This window comes from Cryptomeria japonica, chromosome 3 (assembly GCF_030272615.1).
Source record: "Cryptomeria japonica chromosome 3, Sugi_1.0, whole genome shotgun sequence".
In the NCBI taxonomy this organism is placed as follows: domain Eukaryota; kingdom Viridiplantae; phylum Streptophyta; class Pinopsida; order Cupressales; family Cupressaceae; genus Cryptomeria; species Cryptomeria japonica.
The window spans coordinates 234,212,355-234,228,619 of record NC_081407.1 but is presented as its reverse complement, the minus strand read 5'-3'; the positions used below and the strand labels follow the sequence as shown (position 1 = coordinate 234,228,619).

At 35.9% G+C, this 16,265-nt stretch overlaps 1 protein-coding gene across 2 annotated transcripts in view; it reads left to right on the top strand.

Annotated features, from left to right (window-relative positions):
- The first annotated feature begins 376 nt into the window (after positions 1-376).
- Positions 377-16,265, top strand: part of LOC131067226 (DNA gyrase subunit A, chloroplastic/mitochondrial) — a 225,220-nt gene continuing 209,331 nt past the window's right edge. The window contains exon 1 of one of the 2 annotated variants that reach the window (XM_059218196.1): positions 377-1,117. In XM_059218196.1, coding sequence (XP_059074179.1) covers positions 708-1,117 — 410 coding nt within the window. In that variant the 5' untranslated portion in view covers positions 377-707. The remainder of the gene's footprint in view (positions 1,118-16,265) is intronic. The other variant, XM_058002183.2, reaches the window with a different exon arrangement.

Sequence of the window (16,265 nt, the reverse complement as noted above, 5' to 3'; positions counted from 1 at the left end):
GAAGTAAATAATACAAATTTTTATATGTTTTTTTCAATTGCACTAAGTATATAAAAGATCTCTCAACGATCAACAACAAATGTATTAAATGATTGATTTCTTAAGTTAATCGTTTTCATACATTGTAAAAACAATTGTACTATAAATTTACACAACTTACCAATTCAAACCAAGTTCATATTTAAATATCTTCATATTTCAAATTCAATATACTTATATTATACACAATTAGTCTTTACAAAAACGAATTTTCATTTTCTATTATTTCTCACCCTCTAAATAATTTAATATTAATATTTGTTATGAGTTGATATGAGAATTCAAGTGTTTTAAGCTTTTCCCAATACCTTAAAAAATGTTTATCCGCCGAAAGAATTTTGAACATAATTCGAAAGCACAGCTCTCGAGATAACTATGGCGCCATAATTCTTTTGTAGAGTTGAAACACTAGGGTTAGAATGAAGTACAAATGGTAGGAGAAGAAGAAAGTTAAGAGCATTCGTTTAGAGGACAAGATTTCGAAACCCAATAAGCAGAGGTTGAGTAGCTAGCTCTACTTAAAATTCCTACTTAACTAGGGTTTATCACATTGAAAAGAAAATCTTGGACTCCACATTCACAGGCGGAACTGCTTAGAGTTTTAAATTTAGACGTGAAGGTTTCGAAAGACGGCAGGAGAGAGCTCGTGGAAAATTTTCTCATAATCAATGGCACTGTCAACACGTTTCTTGCATCGTCTTCCGTTAATCTCATTTTCTCTCTACCGTTCATCTCCCGCCTTTTTAATCCTTCGAAAATGTCAGTCCCAGCGCAGACTGTTCGCCGTGCGCTCTCAGACTGCTCGCTTCTTACACGTCTCTTCTGGTGAAAATGAACTCGGTAGACGCATGAAAATTCAGGCGACGAGCATGGAAGAAGTTGCGGAGGATGGTGATGGCGGTGAAGAGCCGCCGGAAAATGGAGCTTTGTTTGAACGGCCACTGGATGAGAGAATTGTGGCTGTTGAGCTTCACAAAGAGGCAACTGACTCGTATTTGGCGTATGCGATGTCTGTTTTGTTTGGACGCGCTTTGCCCGACGTAAGGGATGGATTGAAACCTGTTCATCGTCGAATACTGTGAGTGAAAAAAGAGTTCTAAGATACAAAATGCACTGAAATATGCTATCATATCGGTTTTAAAAAATAAAAATTAGTTTAAGTATTTTGGAATTTTATTATAGATAAATAATTTAACTAAGAATTTGAATTTCTGTAATTTTGGGGGAATAGCTTTAAAACGCAAAATACATTTTGATCGTTGTCAATTTTTTTGAATATTTTTATCATTTGCTTGCTAATGATGCCTAGGAGTGGGTACTCTGGTTGCATTTAAAAAGAAGGGAAAATGGCAGCAGCTGATAGATGTTATACTTCACCATGTCAGTGCCTAAGTATGGATATTTATCATTATAGGAATGTCTAGCACTAGCTTACTGTTGAATTTTAAGGTTTGGTGTTTTTAGATGGCACGAGAGGGTATATAAAGGAATTGTGCAATCTCCCTCACCCTTTCCTGCTATCCAAAACGAATCACTCGCGTAGTCAATATGAATAGAGCTAACAACCCCCTTGGCTGCTTAATGAATCACAACCCTCCCTCCAAATTCAATGCGAATACAAATTATTAACAACGAAGAGGAAGGATCCCCCCATTTGCAACAAAGGGTTAGCATGGTAGCAAGCAGGTAAACGGCATTTGTTTTGAAAAATATTCTCAGAAGACTTTTCACTCCCTCTCATTTCAGACGGACGCTCTGACCTCTGTACTTCAACTCTTCACACAAAAAATATAATGAATTTGTTATTTCTTCCTTGTCCTTTTTAGCCCACAGATGCAATTTCTATGCACAAAATTATCATGGAATTCCCAGAAGACAAACTCACGTCTATCAGTGAGTCTAACTTAACAATAGAAGCTTCTGTCGTACTGATATAAAAGAAATCTCATTTTGTCCATTCAAAACTGGTTTACCTTTCACTTTCCACTCTTACAGATAAATTTCTCACGTTTCACAAAGAAATATCGAATTCCAACTGTATTCCAGCTTTCTTTGGCAATATGAGTACCCTGAGCAGAGTGTATAGATATTTTCACAGTTTTACTAACATTCCATTCATATTTTGATTAAAGGACAAATGCCTCTGATTTCTCCTGTTAACTCTCATTGTAATTATGTTGAAGCAAAGAAGAGCTGGGAATTAATGGCTATCAAAATACCAGTCTTTAATATCAAGATTAGCTGATTAGCTGTGTAAGATTAAAACAACAGACAAGGGAAGATCACATCTAAATTGATATCTCTAGATTTCGAAGTGAATATTTTCACAGGGGAAGCTTTTATAAAGGCTAGAAATCTGTCAATGATGTTTAACGTTCCTAGCTCTGTATCTGCCTTATTTATTTCTATCTACCCTTTTCAACTATTCCAGCTGTTCACCTTTTTTTTGAATTATTTGTATTTGTCCTTTACAAATGTTCCAGCTAAAACTACCTAGCTACCTTTACTGCCGTTTCATATTATTTTATTTTATTTCTACCAGATGAATTGCATACGTACTATAGTCAACATTTCGACTATTTTGAAAAATACGTTTGCAGCTTGTGGAGCATCATTGGTCTTAAAGAACGGAATAAAAAAGTTATTTTGGAAAATTAACAAACAAGAACAAATAGGCCATCATATTTTTGTAAGTGTTGGGCAGAAAACCAATGAAATAATGTTACATAGAAATATGTCCCCTTCAGAATTCTTGCCGTTCCTGTCTCTGGGATTTTTTGGGGATGCAGAAACAGATAGGAAACCTCTTTGTTGCTATATTCCATCTGGAAAAATATAGGGAACGTCCTGGAAACAGGTAAAAATCAGCAGGGGATGGCAGGGGTAGGCTGCCCCAAGCATGGTGGGGGATGTCTATGTCATAGTTGGCAAACTCGCAGAGTACTAAAACTTGCCGAGATTTTCTGCTCTGCAAGTTTGCCAACTTTCACTCGCTGAAAAACTTGCTTGAGTTTTTGCAAAAAGCTCACCGAGTTTCTATAAAAAACTTGGGTGCACTAAAAAAGGAGGCCCAAACACGTAAAAAAATTATCTATTTTTGTTTTTTAGGTTAGTTTCATTCTTTTCATCGGAATATATACATGAAATATAACATTTAAGTACAATGCCACTTATACTTTAAGTTATATTTCATGAATATATAGGCAAGATGTTTGAGAGTGGTTTCAAATCTCTAGGAGTTATAATGCAAATTCTATGTTTTAGAAGATCTTTTAATTTTTCAGACTTAGTCAAATTTCAGTAATCAGTATGCTCCTATCAACATTCTCTCGCTCTCTCTATCTCACTCACTTTATCTGCCTTGAATTTTAGACCTATCTATCTCCCTATCACTCTTCCTCTATCCCCCTCTCTACCACACTCCATCTCACTCTCTCCTCTCTACCCCAAGATCTAGACCTATCTCTCTACCCCTCTCTTTCTCACCCTTAGACCCCGACGAGGGGTGCTACTCTCAGCCTAATTTTAATTTGTAGATGCTTGGTGCAAAGTTGGGGTGGAAATACCTCACATCTCAAAAGATTTGCCCTCAAAATCTTATGTCAGCCTTGTTGTTCATCCAATCGTGAGCACAACTGGAGCTTGTTTGAAGCAATCCACACGAAGAGGAGGAGCAAGTTAGAGCAAAAACGCCTCAATGACCTCGTCTTCGTGCAATATAATCTTTGATTGTGCCTAAGGAAGGTAGAGGAAGTAGAAGGTGGTCCAATTGACTTGGATGATATAGATCCTTATAGTGATTGGACATCACAGGAGCAACCTCCATTGTTTTCCGAGGATGACGTCACTGATTGGGAGAGGCATGCTATGGAGGAGGAGGGGGGTGGATTTGGTTTCACGTTGGATGACATTGAGAAGGAAGAGGATGAGGATGAGGAGTCATTGCCAGTGCCAAAAGCAGGTGGAGACAACTTCATCCAGGATGGAGGACAAGCCAGCCATACCGCGCGAGGAGGCACAGTCACGCCCATTGCAGACTTCTAGGACTAGACCCTCTAGTTCTACCTCTTCCCTAGTTTTTGCTAGAGCTAGGAAGAGGAAGTTGTAATTGTAATGATGTATTTACTTTTGGTTTTTCAAAAACTATTTATTATTTTGCTTCTAGGCTTCCAGCCATCAGCATTCCTCACGAGGATGCAATTTTGTAGACACTTTGCATTTAAATATATCTAGAATCAGCTTGTTTCTTTTGTGTTCTCATTTATTGACTCATTGGATGCATCTTCTCATTAAATTTTGCAAAAAAAATGCATTTTTAATTAAATTTAAGCGTGTTTTTAAGTTGCTGAGTTTTTCGCTAAGTTTTTGCCGAGTTTTTTTTTTCCAGGCCTTGGCGAGTTTTGCCGAGTGGCGAGTAGTTCATCTATGGTCTATGTAATGTCCTTATTTTGAAATAGGATTTAACAATAAATGCTAATAATGAAATTAAAAAATATCAGAATAAATATAAAAATAAAATAAAAATAAAATAGAAATATAAAAGAATAAAATAAAAATAATTAAAATTTAGTTAAGTTTAATGAATGGTCAAAAGTATGAAATGAAAAGGTGCGACTCCCTTAAACATGAGATATAAAAGGGCGAAGAGAACTTCATTTGAAGGGGGAATAAAGTGGAATTAGAAGAGATCTAGATTAGATTTAGAGCATAAGTATATAGAGGGATCTGAAATAAGATTTTGAGAAGGGAAGAAGAAAATAGGATATGCAGATCTAGAAGAAGAAGATATGCAGATCTTAAATGGGATATTTGCAGATTTGAAAAGAAGTAAAGACAAATTTGAGAAATGAGAGGTAGGTGAAGATTGAATAAGAAGTGAAAGTGCAGCAATTATTACCAAATAGATGCATCTTTTCGCCAAATAGATGTATCTTTTCATAACCAAAGGATATGATCTTATTTCTCCATGAAGGGTATAAAGTGAAGGAGACATCATTTGAAGAAGGATGGAACCAAGAAGAAGATCAATGGATCCATACAAGGGAGCATTGAACTGCATAACTGATTTTGGAATAATAAAGAGTGGAAGCCAATAGACTTGATAACAGTAAGGGCAAGATTTAGGGCAAACCTAAAAGGGGACATATGATATTGTCATGTTTGAGGAAAAAGTTATGTTGGACATATGATTGATGGCTATAGTTGCTTTGGGTTGTGGATATCCATCTTTTTGGTGTTTGGTGTCTACATTTTGTATGAAGTGTTGATGCTAATATGTTGTGGATTTGTGGCATGATGATGGTGGTGAAGATGTGCTTTCCTTGGTCTTGGCACTTTGTTCAAGTCAATATTGTTTCTCGATGTTTTTTAGTACGACGAGATGGCATATGCAGGTAGGAGTATTTAAAGTTTGTTTTTATGGATGCTCCACATTCCTTTGCATTCCTTTGCATTTGAGAATTTGGTCTTACAGATTTGGACATAATGTGCATGCTCTGTGGACATTGCACTTCTATCTTTCCAGGACCTCGTTGTTGCAATTGATGTGGCTAGTGATTATTGTTTGTTGACAATTTGACTATCTATTAGAAGTGGATTTGATTGGTCCGAAAAATGCTTCGTGTTGATGTTTTGAGTGCTGCTAGTTGGAGGACATGCTTGTAATGTTTGTGCATTGTTTCAATTCTAGTTTCACGTGTTGATGTGTTTTCCAAGAAGTTTTATGTGTTATGTTTAGAACTGTGTTCTTGGTATTCTAGCAATAAAGTGTTCCATGTTTGTTTATGTTGCAAACTTGCACCAACATGTATAGATGTGATAGTAAGAAAGAAGTATTTGGGAATGATGTTGGGTGTTCTAGGAATGTCCCTATGTGCACTGCATGGTGTTGAATGTTCTGGTTGGTGCTACATTGTGTTTGATGTTGTCTTTCGGTTAATTGTTGTTGTTTGGCTGACAGAGTTTTGGTTCTCAGCTTGTTTTTTGATCATAATGATATTTGCGAACCTTGGATAATATGTTAAGGTGTATTTGGGTCCTACCCTTGGTTGTGGGGACCCGCATTGAGTTTATTTATTTGAATGCTATGATTTTGGGCTGATTGGTTATGTGCTACATTGTTTATCTACACATTATCTAGTTGCTGTTCTTGGATGATGTGTGCTAGCATATACATTATTTGGAACTACTTAGAGAAGTATAAGTTTAGGTCCTCTCTATCTCTTGGATTGGACCACATTCACCACAATTATGTATGGTGGCCAACTTAATAGGGCTTATTGTTAACCTCTTGTTTTGGCTGACCTAATTGATGTTTGTAATGAAGAAGATGGTATATATAGAAGATCAATTTGGAATTGTGAAGTGGCATCGTGATGTGAGCTAATAAATCAAAATATGTGCAAATGTGTTTTCATGATCATATCACTTGCAAAATTGTGTGATGCAAAGACATTGATAGTGTGGTGGTGATTGTTGTTGGTGTTGGCTACTTGTGATAGGGGTTCAAGTGTAGCTTCATTGTGGAGAAGACTTTGTCCTACTGATTCTATTGTTGTGATTTTGTATCTTGCCTTGGAGAAGTGATCTTTATTTAGCAAGTTTTTTTATCTTGCCTTGGAGCAATGAGCTTCAGCCTACAAGTCCTTTTGTATCTTGCCTTGGAGCAATGAGCTTCAGCTTGCAAGTCTTTTAGGTGGTAGTGTGTATCCTTTGCAGTGAGCCTAAAACATATTTGTAATTATTTCATATATTGTGAGTTGACTCTCATTGTGATTTTTCCCTTATTGGGTTTTCCATGTAATCTAGTGTTCTCTTGTGCATTATGTTTCTCTGCTTTATTCTTCATTGCTGTTAATAACGTAAAAGATAAGTTGATAAGGTCTAAGACTGAATTTTTTAAGGTTCGGACTGATAAACCACCCCCCTCTCAGTCCTAAGGTGTGTTCAACATGCATGTGAGTATCCTGTATTCAGGTGATGCGATAAACTGGATAAAGTGCTTGAATGACTCCAACAAGGAACAATCACCAATAAATACAATCAACACACATGTCGGCCAAATGACAAACCACCACTAGTTTGGCTAGGTAAGTCAGCCCAAACATGCAAATTTATTTAATATTTTTATTTATTAATAAATTTGTTTCTTAATTATTTATTTAGATAACAATTTATTTAATAATGTAATGCAGGATTGTTGTAGGTGAAGTGAGAAGTAACCCATTTGAATGGCATTCAATCCCAAAAAACCCTTTTTGCAATTTTCAACTACTATCAACAAAGAGAAAATATTTAAGGAGGATTAGACATTATTTATGTCATGTGCAACAAGAGTTACAAGGGCAACTACACAAGAGTTTACAGTAATCTTTTGTACATATTTGAGGTTTGCAAATCAAAGATTCGTCCAATGGCTTTGGGGGGAACTTGGCTTTCAGTGAACTAAGGAGTTTGCAAGCCAAATTTTTCGATGAAACAAGAGGCTTGCAAACTTAAAAGTTTGTTGAATCATAAACTTACTATCTTCCTCCCTTAATTTTGGTGAATTGACATTTTGGCAAACTTTGTTTTTCAGCAAACTAAGAAGTTTGCAAACCTTTGATTTTTTCTAAATGCACTTTCTTTCAAAGATTTTAAAACTTCAGCAAATTTAAACTGTAGATATCCTTTACACTCTTTTGCAAGGTGATGACCTTCGCTTAGTCAAATTGAGATGCAAATCCTGCAGAAGAAAAACACTAAAGCTAACTGAAACACAACCAAAACTTAACCAAAAGAGAAATGTGAACCTGCAATTTTCTGCTTGATGGTGATTACTCGTGTATTTGCATGTTCCTGCAATAGACACACCTAGTAAGAAGTTTGTGAGCATAGCTCGCAAATAAAGTTTAGTAGAACTACCCTTCCAGGTTGTAACACGTTAGAGTGAACTCCATCATTGAACAGATACATCGAAAACTTCTTCCTTCACCTCTTCTAGCATCTGGCTGGGACATAGACTGCCCTTCACCAAGTATGCTCTTCATTTTTCTTTCCTCTCATGGACCTATGTCACCACAACCTAACCTCCTTTCCACTCAACTCTCCTATTCTCACCTTTCTCAACTCCTCTCCTTCTCTAGGGATTCCACACGCTATATCCTGATCTCCTCCACCATAAGTTATGTGCAACCTCCTCTACATCAGCCTCTTCTGTCATCTTTGCTTACATGCTTACTACCTTATCTGCACTCAACTCATTATCATATTCACCATTATAAAAATGAAGGTATTAACCATTAATCTTTTTTCTCGTCTACTACTGCATCACATTCTTTATCATCATCTGCTGTAACATCTCTTCTCTTCTTCCTTGTAGCAACCTCTCCATATGCATTCTCTTCTTCCTCATCTCCAAGCTGTTTTGTGTTTTGCTGCATCTTATTCTTCAACATCCTCATGTCCTTGAAAGGACACTCAACAACTTGTGTGCCACCATTCTTCTCTTCATTGCCTACCTCTGCTGCAATCTCTTCTTTTTCCTTTGCATATATAGGTTCATTCACACTTTCCTGCACAGAAATCTTTATCAGGAAAATAATGTGGCTCAGCTGTACCCATCTTTCCCTCTTCTCTTCTCTTCTCCATATCTGTTCTACTCTTCATCAGATTTTGCAATGTCTTCTGCATCTTCTTTCTCTCCACACAAGGAATGAAATTTCCAAAGCCTTTCCCAAAACAAATCACATACTCTTCTTTCATGCCATCTCTCACACACACTCAAACACACATCAACTCACAAGAACTCTCTGTAGTTACAAGTCCTCTTTTAATAACTGCAACACAAACTCACTTTCTTGCCTATCCTCTACCCAACAAAGACTTTTGGAACACACACCTCTCACTTCCTCAACCCATTCTCTTTCAGTGGAGGAACTCTTCGTGCACCTTCTACCTAGCCTCAACCTCTGCTGGAGGACAACAATAAACTCACCCTGCTTGACAGTTACAGGTATTTTGCACACACACACACACACACACAAACCCACACTCACCTATCCTCTACCCAACAAGAGCTTTCTCTCTGCACTTCTACCATGGAGGATGCCCTAGCACCTTCTACCGAACCTTAATTCCTGTTGGAGGATAGCTAGCACACTCTTATCTCTCACTCACACACAGACACACACACACACACCGACATTCAACCTTAATTCTTGTTGGAGGATAGCTAACACACTCTAGTCTCTCTCTCTCTCTCTCACACACACACACACACACATGCACGCGCGTGCGTGCGCGTGCGCACATGCACATACACACACACACACCAACACACGCATGCGCACGCGCACGCACGCACGCACACACCCGCGCACATGCACGCACACACACACACACACCTCTCTTCTACCCAACAAGAGCTTTCTCTCTGCACTTCTACCATGGAGGATGCCCTAGCACCTTCTAGCCAACCTTAATTCCTGTTGGAGGATAGCTAACACACTCTAATCTCTCAAACTCTCTCACCCAACTCATCTCAACACATGCTACCTCACCTAGCAACATTCCTTAGCACTCCTCAACACTTTCCCAACAACTTCACTTTCAATCCTCCTAGTGAACCAGAGTACACTGCTACAATCTGATGCAGTTGTGGTTAGGGGGTTCCTATCAAATCGTGCAGTCACCCAACAAACTCAACACTAAATAAACAAAATAACACATCTTCATTAAATTGATTCAAATAATGAATGAACATTATCCACAATCACAACAAGATTAAATGCTTTATTTATGAAAAAAAAACTGCTTCAAATATCTTCCTATATTACACATGCTTGCATGACAAGGCTCGCTGTAGCCATCACATTACAATCAATTCTTCTTGGTATATATTCCCAAACATCCTCTGTTCATTAGGGACTTAGCTCTTAGCCAATGCCTCTACTTCTTTGTGCTTTAATCCCTTCGCATTCCCTCTATCTCCTCAATCTGGGAATTTTTTTTCCCTCTACCCAGAACTCACAAAACTCTCCTTCAGATTTTTTCCTTTCAGCCTAGCTGAAGAGCATTGTATTGCCATTTTATACATTGGTTAGGAAAGTTGAATTGTCTCAAATGATTGTAAAACTGAAATTCCTGCCCAAAATTTTTTGCCTTCTACAACACAGAATTTTGATCACTACACCAGTTAAAAAATTGTCAAACTTTCATATTCTTTTTTTTGGTGACATTAAATTGACGCAAATATCTGTTGGCAAAATGGTGAGTTTGTGAACTTGCATTGTTGGCAAAAATGACTTTTGGAGAACTCATGCTTTTGCGAACCATGACTTGCACATCAACTTCTCTTTTTGGGTGGTTTTACTTTTGGCAAACCAAGGAGGTTGTGAACTAAATATTTGTCCCTTGGGGCTTTGGGCAAACTTGCTTTTGGTGAACTAAGGAGTTTGCAAACCAATTTTTTTGGCGAAATGAGAGGTTTGCAAACTAAGTTTTTTTTCGGAAACATAAACATACTTTCTTCCTCCCTTATTTTTGGCGAATTGGCATTTTGGCAAACTTGGCTTTTGGTGAATTAAGGAGTTCGCAAACCTCTGCTTTTTCCTAAATGCGCTTTTTTCTGAAGACATTAAAGCTTTACTGAATTTAAACTGCAAATACTCTTTATGCTCTTTTAGAAGGTGATTCCCTTCACTTAGTCCAACTAAGATGAAAATCCTCTTGAAGCAAAACACCAAAACTAACTGAAACACAACCAAAATTGAACCAGAAGAGAAAATTGAACTTGAATTTTTTTTGGTTGATGCTGATTGCTTGTGCACCTTGATGCTCTTGCATCATAGCTTTAGGAGGATGGGAAAAGGAGGGTTTTTGAAGGTCCTTAGGGAAAGGGGCTTTGCAATTTTTTTTTGGTGTTGGTCCAAAGAAGAGGATTTTCATACCCCAATTCAATTTAAGTTCAGCCACACCATTTCCTTAATTTTAATGTCAATGACTTAATTCCTATAATCATTCATTCACTTTCATATTGGTGACAAGATGCCACAAATCCACTTTCCCATTATTAATTGTGTCAATGATTATTGGGAGTTACCGTCAATATTCAAGTTCTTCCATCTCAATACAGTTGCAATTTGAAATCATTTGAGTATTGCAAGAGCTCTTGCTTTATTATTATTGTCATGACCTGCATGTAGTGCTTAAATTAACATAGGTTGGCATTTCATATATTTAATGATTCAACAACCATATATTGGTCAGGCTTGCGATTTGCAGCACCATCTACGTTCAGTCATAAAAATCGATAAGTGGGACATCCACAGTCTTAGGCATTTTTATCCTCTCCAAAGTAGAACCATTATCATTTAATATTTATATATATTTATGCTTTTTTTCGAATTTTTAGGTTAATACCTTTGAAATGCAAATTACATGTCATTCGTTGTCTAATTCAACATGTATTTTTTCTGTGTTTGGTAAATTCTCATGTATTTCTGTATACCTTTGAAATACAAACTACCTATCATTCATTGCCCATTTCAACATGTATTTTTTCTGTTTTTGGTAATATTTACATCTATTTCTGTGTTTTAACAAAATGTTGCATTTTTTAGAGAAATATTTCTGTAAGAGAGAATAAAATGTTATCATTGTTGAATTCTAAGAGTGTTTTGAAATATTGGTATATACTATATATATATGGTTCTTTGGAAAAATTATTGTATTTGCAAAATATGGATCAAATTCAGGAAGTAATTTAAAAAATGTTTATTTTTATTGGAAAAAATGGTTTATTTTTAAATAAATAGATTTAAAATGTAAAACAACTGCATGTGTGCATTTTTGTGGTTGATTTGTGTTGTGTATATTGCATGTTTGACATTCCTTTTAGACTTTACACCCAACAACAATTTTTTGGGCCCTGATAAGTAGTTTTTTCAGCTCATGATTTTATACTGATTGTATGGTAATACTGGATATTGGGTAGCAGTATCTTTCTTTTTTTTGATGGGTAATGGGCTGAAGCTGATAAGATGTACATACCCTACCTCCTTGTGGGATTTGAATTTGTGACCTCTCTTTCAAGAGCACAAGTTCTCCACCACTAGGCCAACTCACGCTGTACTGGGTAGCAGTTTCTTATATAAAGGTGCCAAAGATACTTGCACATAAATTAAGTTCAAGCGTAAGTGCAAAATGTCATATTGTATTGTGAATGGCTGAGTTATATAGTAGTATGGTTGTGTGCATATTTGTGTTGGATATGTTATGTGTATTTTGCATGTTTTACACCCCTCTTAGAGTTTACACCGACTGACAGTTTTTTGGGCCCTTATAAGTAGTTTTTCAGCTGAGGGTTTTATATTGATTGTATTGTAATACTGCCTAGCAGTCTTTTATATAAAGGTGCCAAAGACACTTGCACATACATTAAGTTTAAGTGCAAAATCTTTTATTGTATTGTGAATGGTTGAGTTACTATAGGAATTGAGTGCTGTTAAGCTGAAATTTTTTCTGAATGGATTTTTGCAAGTCAAAATCTCATATTTTACTGAATTTTCCAATGTTTTTTTTTTGTTGCTAGATTTGTGATTCAGTTAGCGTTGCTTATCTCTGCATAAGTTAATCGGTATTATTTTCCATCATTTTGGAATACTCACATGTATTTATGTTTTTTAAATGGAAAATTGTTGTGTTTTAAGGGGATAGCTTTAAAAAACAAAATACATGTTTATCTCTTACTTTTGCGAGTATTTTGGAATGTTACCATATATCATTGTGTATTTTTAAATTTTAGCAAGATTGTTGCATTTTAAGGGAATAGCTTTAAAATGCCAAGTGTGGGTTTTTCGTTGTCAAATTCAGTGTATTTTGAATTATTGCCATATGTTTATTGTTTTTTAGAATAAATGTTGATTTTCAGGGGAAATGGCATTTATTGACGAATTATTGCAGTATAATAGCAGTTTGAAATATACGCATGCTTTAAAGATTTTAGATTTTCATAGGAGGAACATAGTAGCATGTGTCTAGATACAATTGTGTAATTGAGTTTTATTCAGAAGTTTTGAGTCTGCGTTGAGAGCTATCAAATATATGGTATTTTGGATTGCTCTCGTTGTTCCTTAAGTACAAAATGTAATAGGATTTCTAGGTTTTTTTGAGGTTGGCCGGCAGCTAGAACTAATTTGTCAAATTTAAGTTTAATTTTTATTATAATGCTGAATGCTATGAATTAGGGGCGTTCATTTTATGTTTTATTGAAACAAATGTTGTATTGTTACCAGAATAGCTTGAAATGCAAGATTTATGTCCATAATCTTCAAATTTTGTTATATGCTGTGAATATTGTGGAATATTTGAATACATTAAAGGTTTTAACGTTTTGTTCATACATTCTTTGAAGAGGGCCTTTGGTAAAAAGAATTGTAAAACATTTTGAGATTTTAAAATAAATTGTTATATTTTGGAGGAATGGCATTCAAAATCTATATCATTTAAATATATTAATTCTTTTGATCAAAATTGTGGTACTATTAGAGAAGTTCCGCTGATGGTAGTAGAACTTGGGGTAATCCATTAAGACCATTTGGTTCAACCACTTCATCCCCCATGGCTGCAACTTCTCCATTTGGTGCAATTTGGTTCTAGTTTTCTATAGGACCTTCCATCTACCTAGGATACGAGAGAGAAGACAAAGTGAGTATGAATATAGACCAAGTTCTTTGCTTTCTTTGATCCTAATTGGTTCCTCTCTAGTGAATGAATAAAACCATAAGTACTTCAATTTCTCTTACAAGATGAAGAGCTAGCTACTTGTGAGAGCAATCTGATTGCAATTAAGGGGTTTCACCTCCATGGTTCCACCACCACTCTAAAGGCTCTTTCTTTGCTGACATATCATATAAAGCTTCCATTGAAGCAATCACCTTGCCTGCATGAAAACTTATTCCATTGACTCCTTATAATAGAGACATCCTCACTTCGACCATAAACCTTTTCTATTACAACCCAAAATCCCTTCGTTAGCTTTCTATCCTCATGTGGAGCTCTCTTATTGGTGTCTTGTGTATTATGCTATTTAGGATTTAAGGCACAAGTATCACAATGAAGGGTTGTGTTAAGTTTGTTTCATCTTCCATGTAACTTTTCTTCTGTCAAAGGATATAAAGATAGATCTTTTGCATTAGTTATTTTCTTGACTCTTTCACACATGGAATGTATTTCTTCATAAACTTCTCCTAAACGTGGTTTTTCTGAGTTTGCAAATTTAATCAGCTCACATATGGGCCTAATAAAGTTCAAAACAAATCTAACATCAGCCCAAAAATGGTCATCAAGGACCAAACCACTCACCTCAACTACAATATTTGATGTAGTATTGTCTCCAAGTTTCCCATGTATCACAAACCACTGTAGAACACAAAACTCCTTTGACTTCATAAAGATGGTGAAGAAGAATAAAGTAAGAAGCAAATTGTGTACCAGTAGGTTTGAGAAGTTCCACCTTGGCAAATTTACGATAAATGGCTTGTGTATGGTAATGGTTACGTATGAACATTTGTATTTTTCTAACCTTTTCAATGAGGTCTAAAATCCATTGGAACTTGCCAATATTTTTGAGTGCATTATTCAATGAATGCACACAACATGGTGTCCAAAATATATGCTTGTACTTTTTTTGCATCATCATACCTATTGCTTTACAAATAGGAATAGCATTTATAACAACATGGATTACGTGTGATGGCCCCACGTCCTCAATGCCGTCACATAGCTGGTTATGAAGATATTTTGCAGTTTTTTCTTGCCTTGAACTGTCTATTGCCTTCAAAAGGTAAGGCCCTTTGCTACACATCAGCATGACATTAAGTAGCAGATGATTTCTCGCCTTTGTCCTCCCATCCATCACAATATTGCATCCTTTCGTAGACCACACTCTTTTCATTGGTGCAGTTTGTTGCTCTAATTGAATTTTTTCTTTATCAATTAGAGTTGTGCCAAGCTTTTTAGACCTAGGTGGTTTATACCTAGCTGTTCCATTATTGATAGCTTGGATCATCTCTCCATAGAAAGGTGGGTGAGTAGCATTAAATGGTATTTTGTTTGCATAAAAGAAGCGTGCAATCGTTGCATCGACTGCTTCTTGATCTTGCACATCAAATAGCATTCCAATGTGGTTTGAGCTGCCAGCATGTGGTCTCTTGTGAGATTGTTGTGTTGCTACATCTCTAGAAGACACATCTGCCTTTGTTTGTCTTTCTGATTAGTAGTTGCAATAGTTACCCCCACTGTTGAAGCATGAGAGGAGTTCATATTATAATCTTTCCCATCATCCCTTTCTTGATCCCTCAAAGCCTCACATCGTTTTAATTCATTTGGACAAGGATCAACACCTTTTTTAGGTATGTAAAAGAAATGAGCTTTCACCCTTGCGTAAGTACCTTGCCATGCCATTGGACAAAGCTTACATTTGATCGTGGTTGTTCCACGTATATCTTTTTGTCTTGGAACATGGTAAACATACTTCCTTAAGGGGTACAAGGCTTGTCTTTCCTTCCTTGACATTTTGCACAAAAAAATAAAAAAATATTAGCGGTAGGTTTGATAATTTTTTGTGGCCAATAACTTGAAAGTTGAGTTGTTGTAAATGAAAATCTTATAGGCTCTATATAGGGCATCATATATAGCTATTTAAGGTGATTGATAGATCATTTTGTATGTAGGTGTTTTAAGTTCTTTGATGCAGTTTCTGTTAAGAATGAAAAAATTGGCCCAAAGATCACAAAGCTAAAATTATTCTCAAACATCTAAGGTTTTGATAATTATATATGTAATATATTATATTCTTTTTTCATCAGTCTTGTAGGATTCGTAAAAATCAGTTCTGTAAGGTAATTTAGAATAAAAGCAAAATGACCTCTAGGGTTATTATTGATTAATATTTTGTCTGGCTTTTAAAGTTTTATATTTGCTCTTATTTGTATTACGCTATTGCCATAGCTATGTTTGGGCTATTCAATTGTATATGTATATTGTGTTTTTGAATTCTCAAGTTGATGGCCCTACAACCTACCTGGAAGCAGTTAAAATTTGAAATAATCAAACTCTATAGAATTTTTAAAACATGAGCAAAATTGGAAAATTGAATAGTCTGATACAATGTCAAAGTTGTAAATTTGCATGCATTCATGATCTAGGTGTCACTTTTACAAAGTTCTAGTAACAGTTTTTTGATC